General features: G+C 43.0%; 1 protein-coding gene across 1 annotated transcript in view; it reads right to left on the bottom strand.

Moving 5' to 3' along the window:
- The window catches only part of Stab2 (stabilin 2), a 183156-nt gene that overhangs the window by 157617 nt on the left and 2138 nt on the right, over positions 1 to 23401 (bottom strand). The window contains exons 2-5 of the mRNA XM_012948648.2: positions 19900 to 20033; positions 15833 to 15948; positions 6927 to 7012; positions 5564 to 5633 (exon numbers count right to left, since the gene is read on the bottom strand). Coding sequence (XP_012804102.2) covers positions 5564 to 5633; positions 6927 to 7012; positions 15833 to 15948; positions 19900 to 20033 — 406 coding nt within the window. The remainder of the gene's footprint in view (positions 1 to 5563; positions 5634 to 6926; positions 7013 to 15832; positions 15949 to 19899; positions 20034 to 23401) is intronic.

Genomic DNA, 23401 nt, shown 5'->3' with positions numbered 1-23401 from the left:
GTCAGGGTAGAAAGTGCAGCCCTGGGCAGACAGGGTCTGGAGTCAGATACCTGGGGTCAAATCTTCTGTCCCTATAATAGTCACACGGTTATATGTGACCTCTCTTTTCCTTCAGTCACAAAATACTGACAACTAGCTCAAAGAGGTGTAAAGAGGACCCAAGATGATTATGTAGGAAAGCCTCCTTGCACACCACCTGACACACAGCTGGGACCCAGCCAGTGCCAGTCACCCTCATGAGCAATACGTGGCTGTGGTTGACTTGGGGGCACCAGGTAGGGAAAGTGGGCTTTGCCAGCAGTCAGGCACTGAGCAGCGAAGGCGTTGGCAGCAGAGATACGAACTCCTGGCTGGTGCCGCACTGACTCATCACTAGCCAATAACAGCCTGCCGGGAGAGTTCTGGCAGCAGGGAAAAGTCACTAAAAATAGATGGCACCTAATAGAGCTGTCCCACTTCCAGGCGGGACTGCCACCTCCCTCGGACGGACACTTCAGTGAATGATACGATATGGCGCCCCGTGGATGCCCGGCCGCCTGGGTCTGCGTGCTCCGCTGCTCTTTGCTAATGGGAATTGACCTTCTAGCACTGACTGCTCATTCCTTAATCCCTGGGGACTATTTTTACCTTTAACTGAACATGTGATTCCACTGGCTGAGTTCTTGCGACATTCAACTAGGAGCTTTGCTGTGTTGTCACCCCTCAGGAACCAGATGAGATTTCTGTTTCACAATAAGGAGGGCTGAGGGGAGTTAAGTAACCTGCCCTAGGTCACACAGCATTTTGGCTCAGACTCAGCGTTCATCTGACTTCATCTGTTAACTTACTCGTTACATTTTAGACCACGCTATCCAATTCGGCAGCTACTCACCGCATGTGTCTATTTAAGTGTGAATTCAGTAAGGTGAACTAAAATTTAAAATTCAGTTCTTCAGAAGTGGTCATGTGAATACTGCTTTCATTGCTAGCCTGAAAAGTAATTCCAGGGAGTTGGCGACAGACACGGTGGTCATTCAGACGCCATCAAAACAGGGATCCAGAGGCTACAGAGAAAGCAACACTAAATCAGATCCCTGTCTTGCACCTGAGGCTCAGGGAACATGGTGGGAGAGCCTCAGGGTGGGTGGAGATAGCCTGGGGCACTGTATACCCCTCAAGACTGACTGAGGCCTCTTGGGCCCCACAATGAATACCAATAACCCCACTGAAGAAGACCCTCAGAAGAATTGGGGTGGAGGTGATAATAAACAAAGAAAATTTAAAAATTTAGTTTGTCAATCTCATTAGCCACATTTTAAGAGCTCGGTGGCCACATGAGGCCAGCATCTACCAGGTTGGACAGTGGACACAGCCCACTTCTGGCAACATAGGAAGTTCCGTGGAATCTGGAAATTAGAGATGTTTTTTCCCTGAGTGTCTGTTTAGACTTTCAGTTTTCTTTCTTAAAAATGCATGATCTGGGCCAGGCACGGTGGTGCATGTCTTTAATCCCAGCACTCAGGGGGCAGAGGTAGGAGGACTACTGTGAGTTTGAGGCTACCCTGAGACTACATAATGAATTCCATGTCAGCCTGGGCTACAGTGAGACCCTACCTCGGAAATCAAAGACAACAACAACAAAAATGTATGACCTGGGTCTGGAGAAATGGGTAAGTGGTTAAGACACTTGCTTGCAAAGCCCAGCAACCCAGGTTCAATTCCCCAGGATCCATGTAAAGGCAGATACACAAAGTGGCACATGCATCTGGAGTTCCTTTGCACCTGCTAGAGGCCTTGGTGCATGCTTTCTTTCTCTTTTTCCTTCCTTCCCTCCTTCCTTCCTTCCTGTTTGCAAATAAATTAAAATATTTAAAAAATGTGTGGCTGGGTGTGGCAGTACATGCCTTTAATCCCAGCACTTGGAAGGCACAGGTAGGAGGATCACCCTACCTCGAAAAACCAAAAATCAAACAAACAAAAAACCCCTACAAAAGTGTTTCCTAAATCATCTTTATTCCTTTCCCTCTAAGGGACAAACATGAAGGGAATCTGCTTCCTTTATATGGAAATTTCTAGAATGTCCCTGTGTGTTTGTGTCTATTAGTAATCCAGGTCAGTATGACTCATAGTGTCTCTAAGTTTTTAATCCCCAAACAATTATTCAGCTCTCATGGGGAATTGTTCAGCTGGGTGTTTTCTTTTCTGTGTCAGTATTAATTTAGCATATGTAGTTTAAATTCTAATGCTATGGAGGAGAAGGGCCAATGCAGAAGGAGATGTGGTTTCTAAACACTTGACTCCTCTTAAACAATGTGTAAAACACACAATACCAATGCTCCCGCCCTTTTCTTGCCATATGTGTGTGTATGAGTGTGTGCGCTCAGGTGCGTGTGCGGTTGTGTGTGTAGAGACCAGAGGTCAATATTGGGTATCTTCCTCAACTTCTCTCCACCTTATTTTTATTAATATTTTATTTATTTATTAGCATGCAGAAAGAGACACCCAGAAAGGGAGATGTAGGGGGAGAAAGGGAGGTAGAAAGAGGGAATGAATGGGTGCACCAGGGCCTCCTGCCTCTGCAAACAAACCCCAGTTGCATGTGCCACTTTGAGCATTTGGCTTTATGTGGGTACTGGGGAATTGAACCCACATTGTGAGGTTTTATAGGCAAGTACCTTAACAGCTGAGCTATCTCACCAGCCCTACCTTATTTTCTGAGATGGTATCTCACTGAACCTGGAATTTACCAGTTTGACCCCAATGTCAGATTAAAGGCTCATGCTGTCACGCTTGGCTTTTTTTCCCATGTGGGTGTTGGGATACAAACTCAGGCCCTCATGCTTGCCAGCGAGCACTTTATGGATTGAGTTCTCTCTCAGTTGCCAGTACCTGTTTAAATTTGCTTTTGTTATTATTCATATGAAACAATCTTTTATGGAGTCATGAGTGAAAAAAAAACATTTAAGATTAGAGGAAAGTAGATAATAATAATAATAAAATAAAAATAACACTTACTGGGCACTGATTATCCCATTAAATACCCACTGAAGGACACAACCTTACTCCTATTTTTATAGACAAGAGCCACAGCCAGCATGCTCAGTAAACTTATCTGAGTTCCCAAAATTAGCAGCCTTGGAGCTGAAACCCAGCCTTAGCTAAAGTGTAGACTCCAGCTCCTCCACCTGCTACCTCTTGTGACCATGCCTGGGAGTCAGGACAGCACTCCTGGGGTGAATTAGATCATTCGTTCATTCATATACTCACTTATTCATTGATCCAATGGATATGTCTTTCTTGCAGACAGTGCTATAGAAGGTATTGGAGAGAAAACTACAATGGATGAGAATGAGGCAATGCTCCCATTGCTACTGATGGGATGTATTATGTAGTGTGCAAACTTATGGGACTGTGTGTGTATGTGTGTGTGTGCATGTAGGTTTCCTCACAGAAACATTTGAATCAAAGTACTCTATCAAACTTAGTCTTGCCCTTAAAAGCTAGAGCCTAGGTGGTACCTGAGAAAGGGGAGCCACATGCTCCTATCCCTTCCACCAGTAGGTTCCTCAGGCCTTGCTTTCCAGTAACTTCCAGCATCCACAGTGTGAAGGTTTTGTGTGAAGCTGCAGACGGCTGCTCTGCCTGCAAGCTCGCTGATGGTGGGACCGCGGAAGAGTGCCCAGCTTTCCCTGATGACAGCGTCTCTCCGTTTTGTAACCACATACTTAGTGCTGAGGTTTGGATGTGGTTTGGATTTGTTCCTGTGCTGGAGGCTCGGCCGTCATATGGTGATGTAAGAGGTGCTTGGGACCTTTGGGAGGTGGAGCCTGTTTGGAGGTTATTAGGTCGCTGGGGTGTGTCCCCAGAAGGGAACAGTGCGGCTCTTCTGGGAACCTCCTTAGTGCTGGGGAGGGGGCGGTTGTTATAAAGCAGTAAGAACATTCCTCCCCTTCCTCTGGCTTTCTGTCAACCATGTGACCTTTCTTTGTCTCATGCTCTGGCTACCATGACATGGTATAGCCAGAAGGTACCTTGCCAGCACCACTCAAGTGCTATTTGGGCTTTTTCCCTCCCAAATTAGGAGCTGCACAAACCTTTCTACTAAATTCTCAACTTTTCACATTTTGTTATAACAATGGAAAATTACTAAGATGCTTAGTGCCATCAAACAGCACAGATTTATTGTCTTACATTTCTGGATGCCAGAAATACAAAACCACCATACAGAAACCAATGTGTTGGCAAGATTGTGTTCTTTTGAGGGAGGCTCCAGGGAAGAATCCATCTCCCTGTCTTTATTGACTTCTGGAGGCCATTCACATGACCCCAAGTGTCTCCCACATCATCAATGGCTGCTGAGTGGTTTCACTCTGACACTCTCCTCTGTCTCCCTTCCTTATATTTGTGATTGTGTGGAGCCCAGCCCTGATCCAAGGCAATCTTATTGTAAGCTCAGCTGCTTAGCATGTTAATTCTACCTGTTGCCTTAATTCCCCTTTGTCATGTGAGGTGACACGGTTCCTGGGCTCAGAGATTAGAATGCTGGCATGCTTGGCTAAGCATGCTCTCTAGCCCAACATGGCTCCATCTTCCTGAGGGTAAGATAACTAACTCTAATGGGGCACCTAGTGTTTCCTATGCCGTGACTTCATATACTAGCACTGCCCGGGGCAATTTTCTAAATAAGCAACTTGTATGTGGATCTTGGACTCAAGGTCTGTGTGTGTATGTGTGTGTGTGTGTGAGTGCGTGTGCATGCGTGTATGCATGTGTCTAGGTGTGTGCCTGCCACGGTGTACGTGTGGAGGTCAGAGGAAAATCTCTGTCTGTCTGTCCTCACCTTCCGCATTGTTTGAAGCAGGGTCTGTCTCATTTGCCACCGCACACCCAGACTGGCTGGCCCGCAAGCTTCTCGATTCTCCTGATTCCATCTCCCACTGTTTGGGATGACAGACATGGTGCGCTACCTGTGTCCAGCTTTGCGTGGATTCTGGGGATACGAACTCCAGTTGCAAGGCTCGACAGCAGGTACTTATAACCACTGAGCCATCTCCCTAGCCCACAAGTCTACTTGTAAGGGAAACCAAAACTCAGAGCATGGGCAGGCCAGTCTCAGGTTCATTTGTTGAACTTGGAGCCAATGATCTCTGACCACTGTAGGCATTGATTTGTGAACTCTCCAAAGTCAGGAGATGTGGAGTATGTGGTGGGACCTTGGGCAGCCTTTGAAGTTCCTGGATCTGCAGAATCCAGAAGGACCTGGAAGCCAAGATGGGCAAGCCAGGAGCAGGCAGGCTATTGCTGGACTCAGGAGCCCAGGGAGAGGAAACTGCACACATCCCAAGTATGCTAGAAGGCATTCCTGGCCAGAACCTGACTTCACATGCTGAGAACCGTAAGAAATGACTTCCCTGTTTCTCCAGTGATTGTATTTTATCAGCTTTCTGGTCAGCTTTTTGTTTCCCCATATGGACTTAGTTATGTGAAACTGCCCAGGATTCCTTTCCCCCTTGTTCCGGGAGGAGCTGTTTCTGGGGACTTTCAACCCTCACAAATGCATCACTTGCATCAAAATCAGACTTACCTGCTGAACAGTTGGGCCCAAATAAGTTGTCATCAGCACAGGTTTCACAGGCTGTCCCCCCAAAGCCGTCCTGCAAAAGATTCCAGGTGGATGATGGCAGACCCAAGGTCACCTTGGCTAACTCCTGCATTGTCCCTGAAGGGCCTGGATATCCCACTGAGGGCCTGGTCAGCATTTGTTCCTCAAATACATCTCCATTCTGGACCATTCCTCAGGCCGCTTTCTGCTTCTATTTCTTCATTTATTCTTTCACTGTGTGTGTGTGTGTGTGTGTGTGTGTGTGTGTGTGTTGGGGGAGGGGTGGGTAATGCATCTTTTTTTTTTTTTTCCTAAAAGTCTGGAGCTCTACAGAAAAGAACTGTTGCTGCTGGCACAAGATATAAATAGACAGCAAGTGCTAAGAGCTCATCACGATTTCACCCAAGGGTAAGAGGAAACTACCTTCAGTTTTTACCTCTGAAAGCCATTGAGTTCAGGCCCTTTCAGAAGGATTTCTTTGTGCTTAAGTCCTCTTAGGCTTGAAATTCGAAAAAAAACCTTACTTTCATAAAGTATAAAAACTCTTCTGGGATGGGGCAGTGGCTCAGTTGGTAAAGCATTTGTCATGTAGGTGTGAGGACCTGAGTTTGAATCCCCAGTAAGCATTTAAAACCTTGTGTCTGAAATCACTGTGGTAGAGAGACAGACATGAGAATATTAATGGAGCCAAATTGCTGAGCTCCAGGGTCAGTGAGAGACCCTGTCTCCAAAAACAACAACAGGTGGAGAGCAACTGAGGAAGACACTCGATGTTGACTCTGGTCTCTACGTGCTTTTGCACACACATGTGCACACACATGTGAATCCACACACATATGAACACACATACACAATGCATCCCACCACAGACACACACTTTAAAAAGGGAAAAAAAGAGATATTCTTCAAGTGCCAATTTGCCAGTGATTGGTCAAGGTATAGATTACAGCCTGAAGATAATCTGCTAACAGGGTGATTATTACAAGCAACAATAAAAAATGAGCCACAACAATTTTTTATAACCTTGTATGGCTTCACAAAATAGTTTTACATATATGGCCTCAGTTTCCATCTTCAATGAATATAATTGCATTGATTGTCAGACCCATTTTACAGATGGATGCAACAAGGCTGAGCAGGGAATGTACTCTTTTAGAGGACACAAGCCTCAGTCTAAGAGGTCATTTTTGATGTGCAGTGGAAATTCTTTTTTTTTTTTTGCAAATTCTTTTTACCAACACTTCTGCTCTTAGTGACTCCTAGTGCCTAAGCATGTTTAAGATTTACCAACAGGTGGGGAGGGAGAGCAGGAATGGGGGTGGGAACAGCTCTTCCCTGAACTTACTTGGCAGGAGCAGCTTCCGTTTCCTTCCATGCCTTCATCGCAAGTGCCCCTGCCGCTGCAGGGCGACCCTGCTCCTCCTGGACACTCTAGGGAAATCAAAGGACCAGATGCATTCATCTCAGACTACACACAAGCACCTACTATGTGCTACTTAGTGTGTGTGTATCCAGGGACAAGAAACAATAAGTCCCTGTTGGTGTCCTTCAGGATTTTATGAGGGAACCAGACATGGAAAGAGGTGACTTGAAGTAGATGTCCTCGAAGGCATCACTCTACTTTGTCTTGAGCAGGTGATGATGTCATTATATCATTCCCATGGCAACCCTCAAGGGTGGTTAGCAGGGGAGGAGAGAGTCCAGGGAGGACACATGACTTGTCCCAAGTCCCACAGCTCACAGGCTGGGAAGCTGGCAAGTCAGCTCAGCCCTCAGCGTGACTCTGATGCCCTTTCATCAGTGTGCCAGACAGATCCTGAAGGCACGGCCTTGCTGAAGCTGTTGGCTTTGTCTTAAGGGGGCATTTGAAGGCAGGGATGGAGAGGAGGAAGAGAGCTTCATCAAGCAGGAAACTGGGCAACCAGTGGGCTCCTCACATAACCAGTCAAACCCTGGAGCTCATAATGCGCAGTGGGAGAGCTGAGAGTGTTTTCATGTCTTTTGCCTTTGTGATGGGATCTCTCAGCTGACTCAGTGCTTTGGGAACCCGGGCCTGCCCTGGGCAAGACTGAGAAGGTGGAGGAGTGCCGCTCTCCTTCCATTGCTTTCTTGTTTCCAGGGCTGGGGTTGGGTGGTGCAAGGTGACTTCTGAGTTACACCCAACTTAGGTGAGAAAAACTCAGGGCACCGTCCACCCTGAGACTCAGCACCCTGGTACCATGTAGAGAAGACCACCCTGGCATCTTTAGGCTTCGAGGCCACACCACCCACATCCACTCACATTCCATGGAAAGGTTTTTCAGTTCATGGAGTCCGCTCCCTCCTCCTCTTGATTCTTCCATGTCATCTTGGAGGCCACTCTTCACCCCCACCCCCCACATAACGCCTTTTCTGCCACACCTTCCCAGGGACTAAGGCGACAATTACATAATGGTGTGATGCTAATTCAACAGAAGAACATGAGTCAATCATTTTTAGGAACCTAATAACAGTCATAGCACCTGACACTGCAAGGAGAGATGTAGCTCAGTGTAGTTCAAGCCGTAGGTTCAATCCCTAGTGCCACAAAACAAGCAAACAAAACATAAATGATTCCACACAGGGTGAATTTTGCCTTGTGTAAATTATAGGTGAAGAATAAAAACGTCTGTAAGAAGGCTGGACGTGGTGGCACATGCCTTTAATCCCAGCACGCGGGAGGCAGAGGTAGGAGGATCGCTGTGAATTCAAGACCACCCTGAGACACCATAGTGAATTCCAGGTCAGCCTGAGCTACAGTGAAACCCTACCTCAAAAAAAAAAAAAAAAAAAAAGAAAGAAAAAAAAGTCTATAAGAAATGGTTGTGTGGGGCTGGGGAGATGGGTCAGTGGTTAACGGTGCTTGCTTGAAAATCCTGATGGCCCAGGGTTCTATTCCCCAGCACTCATGTAGAGCCAGATGCACAAAATGGCACATTCATCTGGAGCTCATTTTGGTATGTCCATACTTCTCTTTCCCTCTTTTCACAGACAAATAAAAGTTTAAAAAAGATATAGTTGTGTGATTCAGTGATAAATTTGGAAAGATGACCGATGTTCCCATAAATGATTGATTAATCTTTACTTGTATTGAGAACTTGGAGGTGCCTTTTCTCATCATTTATACTCACTAGAAAGGAAAATGTATTTAGACAGAATTAGAAATGCACACTTAATTAATTTCTTTTTGCAGTGCTGGGCCAAACTCAGGGCTTTGTGCATGCTAGGCATACACTCTACTGCATGAGCAACAGCCCAAGCCCAGAAATGTGTATTTTTATCCTCATAGTAAGCTACACAACTTCCTGCCTTTGGGAGCTAAGTCTTCATTTTGAATTGCTGCACCGTGGCTGTAATTAAATGAATGCACAGGAAGAATTTGTTCAGTTTCAAATAGCCATTTGCCAAATCACAGCTGCAATATGTCTTGGTTTTACTTTATTTTACTTTATTTTATTGTGTGTGTTTATGATGGGTGTGTAGGCACGCATGTTCATGTGTGTGTGTGGATGCACGTGTGCCACAGTGTGCATGGAGGTCAGAGGACAACTTCATGCCAGGCAGGTTCTTTGTCTCTGATCCTCCTCCTCTTCCTTCTTCCTCTCTTTCTCTCTCTCTCTTGTCATAGCTGTTTTTCACTGCTGTGTTCATTAGGTTCCCTGGTTCACAAGCTTTCAATTGTCCTGATTCTGCCTCCCATCTTGCCTTGAATGTGCTGGGATTCCAGAAGTCTGCCTCAACTTCCTGTTTTTATGAAGGGCTTGGGGATCCACACTCAAGTATTCAGTTTTGAGTGGCATGCCCTTTATTCTCTGAGTTATCCTCCAGTTTAAATGCTGGCTCTGCAAAAGGTTTCTTCAGGCTGAGGAGATGGCTCAGTAGTTAAGGCACTTGCTTGCAAAGCCTGATGACCTGGGTTTCATTGTCCAGTACCCACATAAAGCCACAGGCACAAAGTGACACATGCATCTGGAGTTCATTTGCAGTGGCTAGAGGCTCTGGCACACCTCCCTCCATCTCTCTCTCCCTCTCCCTCTCTCTGTCCTCCCAAATGGGTAAATTTATACATACATATAAAATGTTTGTTTTGGTTTTCTGAGGTAGGGTCTCATTCTAGTCCAGACTGACCTGAATTCACTATGTAGTCTTATTGTAGCCTTGAATTCATACAGTGATCCTCCTACCTCTGGCTCCTGAGTGCTGGGATTAAAGGTGTGCACCACCATGCCTGGCTAAAACTATTTTATTAAAAATGTTTCCATTTTGTGCTGATCTATCTATGTATCTATCTATGTATCTATGTATCAATCTATGTATCTATGTATCTATGTATCTATGTATCTATGTATCTATGTATCTATGTATCTATGTATCTATCTATCTATCTATCTATCTATCTATCTATCTATCTATCTATCTATCTATCTATCTATCTATCTATCTATGTATCTATCTATCTATTATTTATGTATTTGTTTATCTGTTATCTATCCATGCACCCATCCTTGCATTTGTTTATTCATCTATTATTATGTATCATGTATGTTATGTGTGCATGTATATCTATCATCTGTGCATCCATCCATGCATTCATCTATTCATCTATTATCTATCTACCTATCCATGCAGTGCAGGGGATTGAACCCAGGGCCTTGTGCATGCTACACAAGTGCTTGGTGACTGAACTATATTCCCAACCCTTGCTTTTCATTTTGACCATCACTGTTGGAGGCTCCTAATTTTCAGGTAGAATTACAACTACATTGCACGGACTGACTCAGCCTCCTCCTGACTGTGAAGTGGTTATTGTCACCATTTTCCCCAGGAAGAAACTGAGCACAGAAAGGTCAGGGCACATAGCCGTGAGCTTCTGAGATAAGCTGGGCCTGGCCTTAGTATCTTGGGACTGTGCTTTTCTGATTGGGTCACTTATTTTACAGGGTCTATGGATTTTTGTAAGTCATTCATCTGGCTGATTGATTCGTTCCACATTCTTTGAGTGTTTACTGTTCCTTTCAAAGCTGGTCAGGATTTCTCTTTGGGTTTTCAGGAATAAATAAAATAAGGGTTTGTTGGGACAGAAAGGAAGGAACTGGCGAGGCTTATTTCTGGAGAGGGGCTGAAATAGATCCTTGTCTTTGAGATGAGTGGCTCTTCCTTCCATCCGCTCATGGGCTGTCCGATGTTTGTCTGTGACTGTGCTAAGGGTGAAGGCTGGTTGGAAATTCCTAACTCCTGGGGATTTCTCTGAACCTCAGCATCAACTATTCTACAGGGCTATGTGACATTTTGCTCTGTGGGAAGTGCTTTATCCTAGCTCAGCTTGTGACTTAGCAGGCTAAAGGCCAAGGTGTAAACTTGCTGTTATGGCATGAATGCTCGTGTCCTTACAAATTCCTATGCTGAAGCCTTACTCCAGTGTGAAGGCACCATGGGTGGGGCCTTTGGGAGATGTGGATTTAGAAGAGCTGATAAGCAGGCCAAGCTGCAAGACCCTCAATATCCCAGTGTCCTTATGTGGGCTCCACGGTACACTTGCTTCCTCTGCTCTCCTGTGCTTTTTAGTGTGTGTGTGTGTGTGCACCTGTGTGGTCTATTATATATGTGATTAGGGGCAGACACTGGCCTACATATGATTATGTGCAGTATACAACAGGTGATACATAAATGTTTGATTTTAATGAGTTATCCAGCTCTGGAAGGAACTTTGTTAAAAGGTAGCCAGAGTGTTGGCCTGTAGAAAGGCATTATGTTATGACCTTAATAGAATGTCTTAACTGATACATGAAAAGTACTCATTTAAGGAAAAAAAATACATTTATTTCCTGCGTCTGAAATCATTTTCTATCCCCTTGGGTCCCCATTTAGAACACAGATTGTAAAATTGACATTCTCAGCAACCATACTTGAAAGAGTAGTCAGAATTTTGCTTGGAGGGTACATTGTGCTATGTGGTAGGACAGCTGATAAGACTATTTTAGGTCATTATCACATTTCCCTTAGGTTCCTACTGCTCTGGTGGTCTCTTGGGTCATGACTTTCTCATGCAAGAGAGGTCACCCTTACAAGCTGTCAGCAAATCACCAACTGGTCTGTTGCTTTAAAGGAAGATAAAAAGCTTCCTGCCCAGCAAAAGGATAGCGGCCTCTTGGGACCTTATCTCCTATGGGGTTCTGGAGGGACCTGCACCAGGCCACCACCTTTGTTTAAAATCCTGCTGCATAACACCAGCAGAAACTACATCCTGATAGCCCAGGCTTTTCTCTGATTGGCAATGTCTGCCTGGGAAGTGGATGTGAACTGTGTTCTTCATTTGAACTTAAGAGTATTTGTCCCTTAAAGCCAGAACTGCCTAAGGAAACCACTGCAGATTCATGTGGTCTATTATTGCAACCTATGCACTGCCTAGCAAGGCATATGAGGAGGGAAAGAAGAAGAGGCCTGGAAATGTAGGCAACACAATGCAAAAGACAAGTGTCATGGAATTGGTGACACTGGCTAGAAAAAAGCAAAACCAGGACTGTTTCTGTTTGAAACAGGTCATTTTGGCCACAATGGAGTTTGAGTGTGTATAACTCCTTTGTACACATTCAGATCCTATTACTTGGAGTTGTATAAAACCAGTGCGCTCATGGTGAAATGAAAGGAACTTTATGTATATGTATGTGTGTTTATCTGTAGCATGTCCGTCTGTCTGTCTATCTGTAAATTTCATCCCTAGTATAATACTGGCTATTCACTGCTCAGCATGGTAACACATCCTCGTAATCTCAGTGCTTCGAGGCAGGAAAATGACCACAAGTTTGAGGCAAGCCTGAGCTATACAGTGAAATTCTATCTCAAAAGAAAAAAAAAAAAACTCTCCAAAAAGAAAAAAAAAATACTATTTCAAATGTGATTAAGTTCCAAAGTTAAAAATAAGTTTCTGTACTAATGAGAAAAGATGTCCACATGTACATTGATAAAGCAATAAAGATTTTAATTAGGGAAAACCAGGTTAAATTTAAGTTAAATCACATTTCTTATGTCAGGATGATAATTTTTGCCCAAGTGAGAATGCTTGCATTATTCTTAATTTTAGAAGATGATGGGTAGGTTTTTTTAAAATTACTTATGTGGTGTTTTTGGAACTTTCAGGTTGATCAGTTATTTCTTGTTTTTAAAGTTTTTTTATATTTTATTTTTGTTTATTTATTTATTTGACAGAGAAAGAGGAAAGGGAGGGAGGGAGAGAGAGAGAGAGACACACACACAGAGAGAATGAGTGCACCAGGGCTTCCAGCCACTGCAAACAAACTCCAGACACATGCACCCCCTTATGCATCTAGCTAATGTGGGTCCTGGGGAGTCGAACCTGGGTCCTTTGGCTTTGCAGGCAAATGTCTTAACTGCTAAGCCATCCCTCCAGCCTGATCAGTTATTTCTTGATTAAATTACTTCTCATAGTGAGTGGGAGTTGTGTATGCATGTGTTTGCTGACACATAAAGGAAGTGGGTACCCCACCTCCCCACTTACAGGAGACACAAGGTCACCCATGAGGTGCGGAACATGCTTGCTCAGAAAGGAGGACAGACACATGTCAGCAGTCCCCAAGTGGCCTTGTCCCTGCGGAAATGTCAAGTAAATGTCAATGTCAAGACCTTGCCAGTCGCCACCATGAGCGGGAGAGGTGAAGCACACAGCCAAAGATTTATCTTCTTCCTGAGCTCAAGGCGGGAAGCCTTTCCGTGACATTTAGTGTGTGTGGAATGTGAAGATAAAAGGATGTGCCCTTTGGTCCCAACCATAGGGCAACAGAAATAATGTCAGGCCTTCATTTTCACATAGTTTGCTTCTCTAGCCCTGAGACCTCTCCCAGGGGAAATGTCTGGACATTCAAATCATCTTTGTAAGTGCATCTGATCCTGGAGGTTACCACATTTGCCTGGGCAGAGCATGACATGATGGTATGCAATCTACTAAAGATCTGAGTTTTGCTTGCTTGCTTGTGTTTTAGAAGGTAGTCACTGTCCAAAAAAGGGCTCAGAGCAAGTTGCTATTTTATTCACTTTTCACTATCAGAGACCCATTTTGACTATAATTCATTCACTCATTTATTCATAAAACTTTTATTTTGGGGACTGGATCTTATGCAGCCCAGGCTGGCCTTGAACTCACTATGTAGCTAAGGATAACCTTGAGTTCCTGATCCCAAGTGCTGGGATTATGGAAGTATGCCACCTCAACTGCTCATAAAACTTTCATAAAATACTTTCTTTGCATAAACACGTTTCAAGTCCTAGATCTTCTCCTTCAGTTCATGTTTGAAAATCTTGACTAATTTCGCAAAGTAAGACCCTCCTGCCATTTGATCTGTAAGGAGACTGAGGCTTAAGCAGAAAACATTTCCCCAAACTGGTGATGGAACCAAGTTTAAATGTAAAACTTGGTTATAGACCCTGTGTCTGTTGCTTGCCCAGCTGTGGCCTGCATTCATTCTGTTAGGCAGGCCAGTTTTCCTAACGCATCTGACAAAACGCCTTTCCCCACCTATGTCATGTCTGGTTGGTAACAGCACTGGGTTAGCTCTCATAAGGCAGAAAGGAGTAAAGCACCTCCTCAAAGCTCTCTGTGGCGTCAGGTTGTTTATGAGACATTGCTCCCGTCACCGCCCTGCTTGGCACTGAAGCAGTCCTGGAATCTGGAAGTGCGTGTTGGTGGTTTTAAAGACACTATATTTGGGATCTTGAGTCTGGCGTGCTAAACGCTTAGAAGTATGCGATGGCTTAGTGCATTCAACAGAGAGAGGAGTCGAAATATCTAAATTCCAAAACTTGATCTTTCCAGGACATGGAATATACTTTGAAGACATTGACTGGGGAGGCTGAAGGGTCATGGAAAGAGGAGTTAGAGACACCTCACATTCTCTCTCTCCCTTTCACCATCCTTCCATCTTTTTTGTTTTTTTTTTTTTAAGGTCTGCTTTAGGCAGAGAAACAAACTAGAAAGAAAGCAGCCTTTGGTCCCAGTCTTCTCACTTATCATACAAGAAGGAAATTGGGAAGAGATGTTATTCAAATATTCAAATTCCTTCCAAAGTCATCTAATTCAAAGATTTGTTTTACCAATTGCATCAGATGATAAATGGCCAAGGGCTTCTCTAGTATGTAATTTCAGTACTGAGAAAGCAATGGAAGCCATTATTCACTTAATCATTAATGACTGACAAAAGGAGTCCATGCTATGCATCCAACCTGACTCAACTATTTAGAAGACATATAGAGAAACATCAGGATTGAAATAGGCCAAAAATATTAGTTTTCTATGTTTGGTGGCTTATGACTTAATATTTCCCCCTCTTCATAAAGACTTTCTAAGCTTTAGAAGCAGTGTATAGTTTTCTGTACTTTAGTCAGGCAAAACAAGGCAGGAGAGAACACTTCTCTCCTTTCCAGTGGATCCTATGGAGGTAAGGTATTCTCATCATATCTTAGAAGCCGGGGAATAAGTGATACATTTATTAATTAAAATTTCTGACTTTTATCTACCAAAAACTGGGGGGGGGTCACATAATTTTCATGTCACAGCGGAGACTCAGGCACTGTTTGAGTGACATCTGTGCTCACTCTCAGCTAACGGAAGTCTGAGGGATTGGGGACTGAAGCTTTGGTAGGATTTATTACAAAAAACTGTGCTATAATGAAATTTCTTCTTAAAGAAAAATTGTATCTGGAGTCATAATTTCCCAACATTTTTACCTTTTCTCTTTGGAGATATATATATATGTGTGTGTATATATATATATATATATATATATATATATATATATATATATGATCTTAATTTTTTTTCAATTGTCCTTTTTTCTGATTTTTGAAGGAAGTCTTTCTTTCTGTCTTTCTTCTTGTAACAAAAAGTCTTACTCCATAGCTCAGGCTTGCTAAAACTTGCTGTGTATCCCAGGCTGGCCTTGAAATCATGATCCTTCTGCCTTAGCGTTGAATACTGGACTACAAGCATGCACCACCGAATCTGTCTCTAAAGAGTTTGTTTAAAGAGAGATTATCAACTGTTGTAAGTGGATTTCTGAATAAAAGCAGACAGGGAAAGATATATCTTCTTTACATACCCTGAAATGGAAATTTCTAGAAATCAGTTCTTATACTTTCCTTTTATTAGGCTTCCTTAATCTCAAATTTCTGTGAAATAGACCTCAAGAAGCAAGTATCAAAGTCCAGAGTGGTTCCACTTACCCATGCAGTCTGGGCCCCAGTGGCCAGGACAACACTGAGGCTGTAGATAGTCCCTTCTACAAATATGGCGACATCCAGGGAGTGACAGAGAGTACGTTTTGATCTCAAAGGCATACCTTAGAGGGCAAAGAGAGGCGTTTGCCATGATTAGAACAGTATTGTTAACTCTAGGTGACAAGACTGCCCTAGGTACCCTAGGTTTTAATTTAGGCTTTTATACTCATCTATATCAAAAAATATTGATAGAACACATTTTAGAGTAAAACTTAATCCTGAATACTTTTTTATACTTAAAATTTTTTTTAAAATTTATTTGCAAGTAGAGAGAGAGAAAGACAGAAGAGAGACAGGCAGAGAGAGAATGGGCATGCTAGGGCCTCTAGCCACTGCAAACAAACTCCAGACACATGTGCCCCTTGTGCATCTGGCTTACATAGGTCCTGGGGAATTGAACCTGGGTCTTTTGGCTTCGCAGGCAAATGCCTTAACCACTAAGTCATCTCTCCAGCCCCTGAATAATTTTTATCATTATAAATGGCTAAGTCAAATCAAGAAACAATGAAAATGGGCAGGGGATATCTAAAGTAACATCGGAAATAGGATGGGCATGGTGGTGCATGCCTTTAACTCAGGCAGAGGTAGGAGGATCACTGTGAGTTCGAGGCCACCCTGAGACTACATAGTAAATTTCAGGTCAGCCTGGGCTAGAGTGAGACCCTACCTCGAAAAACCAAATAACACTAATACTACTACTAATAATAATCAGTAGAGAAAATAAATAATGATATTAGGTCTTGCAAGAGGCTGGAGGTGGGACATTTCTTCACAAAAGTGGTCAGAGGGAGAATGCATACCATAACCAAATATCTTATCAAGGATGAGTCTCAGAAGATAGACAAGAAGCCAGCAGATGTGTGAGAATGTGCCCAACATCACGAATCACCAGGGAAGGGCAAGCCAAAACCACAATGGGGCGTCATCTCACACTTACTAAAATGGCTATTATCACGTCCTCCCCCAAAACAGTTTTAGGTAGGATGTATAGGACAAGGAAGCCTTGTACAATGTTAGTGGGGATGTCAGTTGGTACAGCCACTATAAAGACAGTTCTTCAAAATATTAAAAATCAACCATATTCACAAACCATATAACTGGAAATATAGTCAAGGAAGTTGATATCAAGATCTCAAAGAGATATGTGTATTTCTATGTTCATTGTAGCCATGATATGGAAACATCCTAAACTCCCATAGATGAATGTGGATGAATGAATGAAGAATTACATATATATATATATTCATGTATATCATATAAAGTAGTATAATCAATGGAATATTCTTCAGTTTTAAAAAAGGAGATCTTGGGCTGGAGAGATGGCTTAGTGGTTAAGCGCTTGCCTGTGAAGCCTAAGGACCCCGGTTCGAGGCTCGGTTCTCCAGTTCCCACGTTAGCCAGATGCACAAGGGGGCGCACACGTCTGGAGTTCATTTGCAGAGGCTGGAAGCCCTGGTGTGCCCATTCTCTCCCTCTCCCTCCATCTGTCTTTCTCTCTGTGTCTGTCACTCTCAAATAAATAAATAAATAAATAAATAAATAAATAATTTTTTTAAAAAAGGAGATCTTATAATTTATAAGCAACATAGACTATCTGGAGAATAGTATGTGAAGTGAAATAAGACAGATACAGAAAGCTAAATGTTATGTGATCTCACTTATGTAAGAAGTCTAAAATAGTCAAACTTACAGAAGCAGAGTGTAGGATGCTGGTCACCAGGGGTTGAAAGGAAGAGGAAATGAGATATTGGTCAAAGGATACAAAGTTTTGCTTGGATAAGATAAATACATCCTCAGCGTCAACTATATGGCGCCTATAGTTAGTAATAATGCCAACTTAAAACTGTAGGCTTAAAATTTGCAAAGATGGTAGATCTTAGGTTAAGTATGAAACAATTGGTACATTCACGACCCCACAGTGATTCTGATAGCCCACTGAGGAGGGCCACCAGTGGAATGGGGTGAATAGGAGAGAGGTTACCAAAGATGATAACCTGATGGTAATACAATCAATTTATAGTACTTTTATATATTAAAGTTCCCCAAAATTATATTTCAAAAGTTTTGGGTGAAATGTGTGGGAGTGATGGGTATGTTTATGGTCATTGCTTGTGGTGATGGCTTCATGGGTTTATATTCACCTCTAAACACGCTAAGTTGTATACATTAAATAGGTATGTTTTTTTTTTTTTTTGCATTCCAGTCATACCTTAACAAAATGTTTTTATAAAGCACCAAATCAGAAGAACCAATCTTAGGCTTGTTTCAGCATAAATGAATGACAGACTAATGTCTTCAATTCTAAAACAGTATGGATCCACAATTTTAGTGTCTGTGTGTGTGTGTGTGTGTGTGTGTGTGTGTGTGTGTGTGCATGCACACATAGGAACAGGTGGGGTATGCCCCATTTGTCCACATTGGCTCTCATCAAAAGAGTACCCAGTACATAATTGTTCTTAGTATAGCAGCTAATAATTTTAACCTTGAACTTTGATATAATTCTCATGGGAAATGAAAGTATTGCATGTACTTGCTATTCTAGGCCACTTAATACTGGGAAATATCTTAAAATGATGATTTGGGGACTGGAGAGATGGCTCAGTGGTTAAGGCACACTTGCTTGCAAAGCATAAGGACCTGACTTGATTCTCCAGTACCCATGTAAAACCAGATGCACAAGGTGGTGTATTTGTCTGGAGTTCATTTACAGTGGCTAGGACCCTGGTGTGCCTGTTCTTTTTCTATATCTGCCTCTCTCTTGTTCTCTCTTATAAATAAATAAAATATTTTTTAAAAATGATGATTTGGGTCTTAGGATATAATGAAGCCATATTAAGCAAATGTAAATGTAAGACATTGTTATATAATAGTGTTAAGGGTTCATTCCATATAAATTTTTAAAAATTAATTTTGCATTCTTGAGTTAAAATAAACTCATCAAATAATGCCAAATTTCTAAGTTGGTGTCATAAATAAAGAGTTTCATTTGCAAAAACTGGTAACGTTAAGGAAGGGGAGAGATTAGTTGGAAAGAAGAAGTTGGAAAGAAGAAGTTGGAAAGAAGAAGGGATTCAGTGGAGGGGGATTTGGGAGGGGGAAGCGGGGAAGGTGGTGGGAGGGGATGTGATCATGGTATATTGTGTATATGTACAGAGGTTGTCAATAAAAAGCTTTAAAATGTATTTCCCCTTGAACTTCCTGGCTACATCTTATTAATGGGTCAGTAGATCTAGCTGTCTCTCCTTACCAGGAGTAGCCTTGAATTATGAGAATTTGGGATCATAAATGCTCTTCAAGAATGCAACACTAGGGCTGGAGAGATGGCTTAGCGGTTAAGCGCTTGCCTGTGAAGCCTAAGGACCCCGGTTCAAGGCTCGGTTCCCCAGGTCCCACGTTAGTCAGATGCACAAGGGGGCGCACGCGTCTGGAGTTCGTTTGCAGAGGCTGGAAGCCCTGGCGCGCCCATTCTCTCTCTCTCCCTCTATCTGTCTTTCTCTCTGTGTCTGTCGCTCTTAAATAAATAAATAAAAAATAAAAAAAAATAAAATAAAAAGAATGCAACACTAACAATAAAGTTTAACCATACTGAAATTCTTTTGTCCCCCTGCTTTGGGTCCCCAGGTTATTAGTAACTTATTACATGACTACCAGACCCAAGGCTTTTTCTTTTTTGAGACAGTCTTGCTAGCCTAGACAACCTACAGCATTTACATGTTCAGACTAGAATCTTTTCTAAGTGAAACAAAACCCGGGAGTTTGAAAACCAAGAAGGGTAAGATGCAGACAGAATGTTGTGTGTACCTCAGTGTAGTCAACTTTGAACGAAAATGTGAACCAGTGATAAAAATGCTTTAGATTTAAGTTCATAAATTATGCGTTTCCTATGTCTGGGCTGAGTGTAGTCTCAGAGTAAGTGAACAGCCATGGAGTCGCAGCGAGACAGAAGTCCCAATGTAGAGTCGCAATTCCTACACACCAAGAAACGCACACACCTATCTTCACAAAGCCAGTACCTGCAGTCTCGAACACCGACAGGGCTACTGGTGACCTTGGAGTAACCATCTGGGCACTTGACTGAAAGGCTCACGGAGCAGGACTGGCACTCTGTCCTGATGGTCAGAAAAGACTTCTTATCGCATCTTTTTGCCTGTAACAAAGAACATCAGCTCTCAGCATCAGAACCCTTCAAAGTATCTGCCGTGGCCAGTGTTCTCCGTCAGCTTGGGCCCAATGGTCAACAGTCCTATATGGCATGAGGTTGACCGGCTTGCTGAACCTCCTCTGAAGGTTGCATCTGGGATCAACACGCAGTGTCTGCCACGGCAGTGTGGGTGGTCAGGCTGCTGCTTGTACCATATAACATTTGTCATCCCTCAGCTGGAATCTGGGGTCCCACTTATCAAAATGTGGAACCTGAAATACATTGCAGAAGATCTGTTTCAAATAGGTTGCTGCTATAGTAGGTTATTCCAGACAGCTGGATCTCACAGAATTGATCCCATGGGGAGATCTGCTGTGTAGCCATCACGGCTCAGTGCTTGATGCTACAGATCCTATTCCAGAGTCAACTGCAATGTTTAGATTCAGTCCAGTGGGAAAGCAGGTCAATAGTTGGGAGCTTTTTTTTTTTTTTTTTTTTTTTTGCTTTGTCTATTGTGAAGCTTGAGCCCCTACATTGTATGATGCATAGTGGTGCCCAGCAAATACATATTGATTAAATGAATGAACTGGGACATCACACAGACATACTAGGATCTGGTACTTGGGGACATAATGTTTCATAGAATTAGCTTTTTAAATGAGTGACTCAGACTCACTTTGACCCTGTTCCTCCTGACCCTGGGGCTGACCCTCCCAGATAGACTCCCTCCTCATTCTTTTATTTTTTAAAATCTTTAAAAAAAGATTTATTTTTATTTATTTATTTGAAACAGAGAGAGGGGTAGGAGGGAGGGAGGGGAGAGAGAGAGAGAGAGAGAGAGAGAGAGAGAGGGAGAATGGATGTGCCAGGGCCTCTAGCCACCTCAACGAACTCCAGACACATGTGCCACCATGAGCATCTTGCTTATGTGGGACCTGGAGAAATGAACCTGGGTCTTAAGGCTTTGCAGGCAAGAAATGGTTTAACCACTAAGCCATTTCTCCAGCTCTCCCTCCCCATTCTTAGGAAGTTTCCTTAATCTTGACAGCCAATCTAAGATGAAACAGCATCGTGCAATGAAGACAGACTGGACCTAGGAGCCAAAAGCCAAGTCTTGACTACAGGCTACATCTTGTCAAGTGCATAGTCTTGACTGAGCACCCAGCCTTTGTTATCACCTATAATGGGGAGATACCAACAGCCACCTTCCCATGACACGGTAGGTGCAGGCTACCTGACACAGTTCCCGTGGCATCGTGACAGTACGTCCAGGCTCCTGATACTCTTCCCCGTCCCACCTCTGAGCCTGGCTGGTACCTGGCCTCATAGGAATGTTCTGTTCCCTCCCCTTGGCTATTCAACCTAGATCCTTCAAAGGTCTGTGTGACGCCATCTCTTCCACAAAACCACATTCATGTGGCTTCCTTTGCTCAACTTCTGTTCTGCTGGCTCATCCAGAGGAACCCTCTTCTTAGCCTTTGCTCTGCATTCAAGAACCCCATGCAAGCTGGGTGTGGTGGCGCATGCCTTTAATGCCATCACTTGGGAGGCAGAAGTAGGAGAATCGTCATGAGTTTGAGGCCACCCTGAGACTACAGAGTGAATTCCAGGTCAGCCTGGACTAGAGTGAAACCCTACCTCAAAAAACCAAAAAAAGAAGAACTCATGCAGGACCATGTCTCATGTCTCAGATGTCTTTGTAAACCCAGGACTGGTGAGGAGTGGTGAAAATGACTTCTATCTCCCATAAGACTGCATACAGTGCAGCTTTTTCCAACTTTCAGTTGGCTGGGCTATAAGGAGAAGGTTTTCTGCTCAGCACCACCTTGATTTCTCAGTGACTTTGCCACTCAGGCATGTGATATCTTCAGCAATAGGGTCTCACCATCTCTTTCTCATGGGGAACCAAGGGCCTTGGCAATAACCTATAATGTTTTAGAGGCAACATAGACCTCCCTGGCCAATGACTCACTGGAAGGTATCCCATCCCAGGCACTGAAAATTTTCAAGTAACAATCTATGGCTTCTGGATGTGCCATTATCCAAAAATGTAGGTTTTCATATATCTTATGCACAATATACTGAATTTTGGTTGACCCTCCCCCCGTCTTTCTTTTATATGATCTCTTCCCCTGACCTTGCTTAGGCCTGCCCCTCCCTGTGATCTGTTCTTCTGCTTACATATATACAATACCATCCTCTTAACTCCTTCTCTCTCCTCCCTCCCTTATAGCCCTTTTCAAGCTTATGGGCCTCTGCTACTGATTATTGGTTCCAGATCACATACAAGTCTATACATTTGTAGCTAGGATCCACATATAAGAGAGAACATAAAACATTTGGCTTTCTGGGCCTGGGTTAACTCACTTAGTATGATCCTTATCAATTTCCCTGTAAATTTCATTTGTCTTTACTGCTGAATAGAATTCCATTGTGTAGATGTACTACATGTTTATTATCTATTCGTCTGTGGACGGACTTCTAGGCTGGTTCCATTTCCTAGCTATTGTGAATAGAGCAGCAATAAACATGGTTGTGCAAGTATCTCTAAGGTAGTAAGAAGAGTCATTAGGAGTGCTATAGCTGGATTGTATGGTAAATCTTTTTTTAGCTGTCTCAAGAACCTCCACACTGATTTCCACAATGGCTGTACCAAATTACATTCCCACCAACAGTGCAGAAGGGTTCCCCTTTTACCATAACCTCACCAACATTTATTGTTATTTGTTTTCTTGTTAGTAGCCATTCTGATGGGAGAGAGATGGAATCTCAAGGTAGTTTTAATTTGCATTTCCTTGATGGCTAAGGATGTAGAACACTTTTTCAGGTATTTATATGCCATCTGTATTTCTTATGGTGAGAACTCTCTAGTTTCATAGCCCATTTTTTGATTGGGTTATTTGATTTCTTATTGTTCTGTTTTTTTTGAGTTCTTTGTATATTCTGATATTAATCCTCTGTCAGATGTGTAACTGGCAAAAGATTTTCTCCTATTCTGTAGGTTGTCTCTTTGCTCTATTTACAGTGTCCTTTGCTGTACAAAAGCTTTGTAATTTCATGAGATCCCAGTAGTTGATTAGTGGTTTTATTTTCTGAGCAATTGGGGTTATATTCAGAAAGTCATTACCTATGCCAATATGTTGAAGGGTTTCCCCTACCTTTTCCTCTACCTTTTCCTCTAGCAATTTCAGAGGTTGGGTCTGATATTAAGGTCCCTGCTCCACTTGGATTTGATTCTTGTATGTGAAAATGCCATCACCACATTTAAGTTCATTATAATATGTATAGCCTGCATGGAAGAGGTCTTACATTTGAGGGACTCACTATGGCTACACCTACTTCCAAAGGCATCATTAATGGCTCTGGGGAGAAAT

The sequence above is a fragment of the Jaculus jaculus genome, chromosome 6 (genome assembly GCF_020740685.1).
Source record: "Jaculus jaculus isolate mJacJac1 chromosome 6, mJacJac1.mat.Y.cur, whole genome shotgun sequence".
NCBI lineage: Eukaryota > Metazoa > Chordata > Mammalia > Rodentia > Dipodidae > Jaculus > Jaculus jaculus.
The sequence above is the reverse complement of the archived record's forward strand: the minus strand, read 5'-3'. Positions and strand labels throughout refer to the sequence as shown.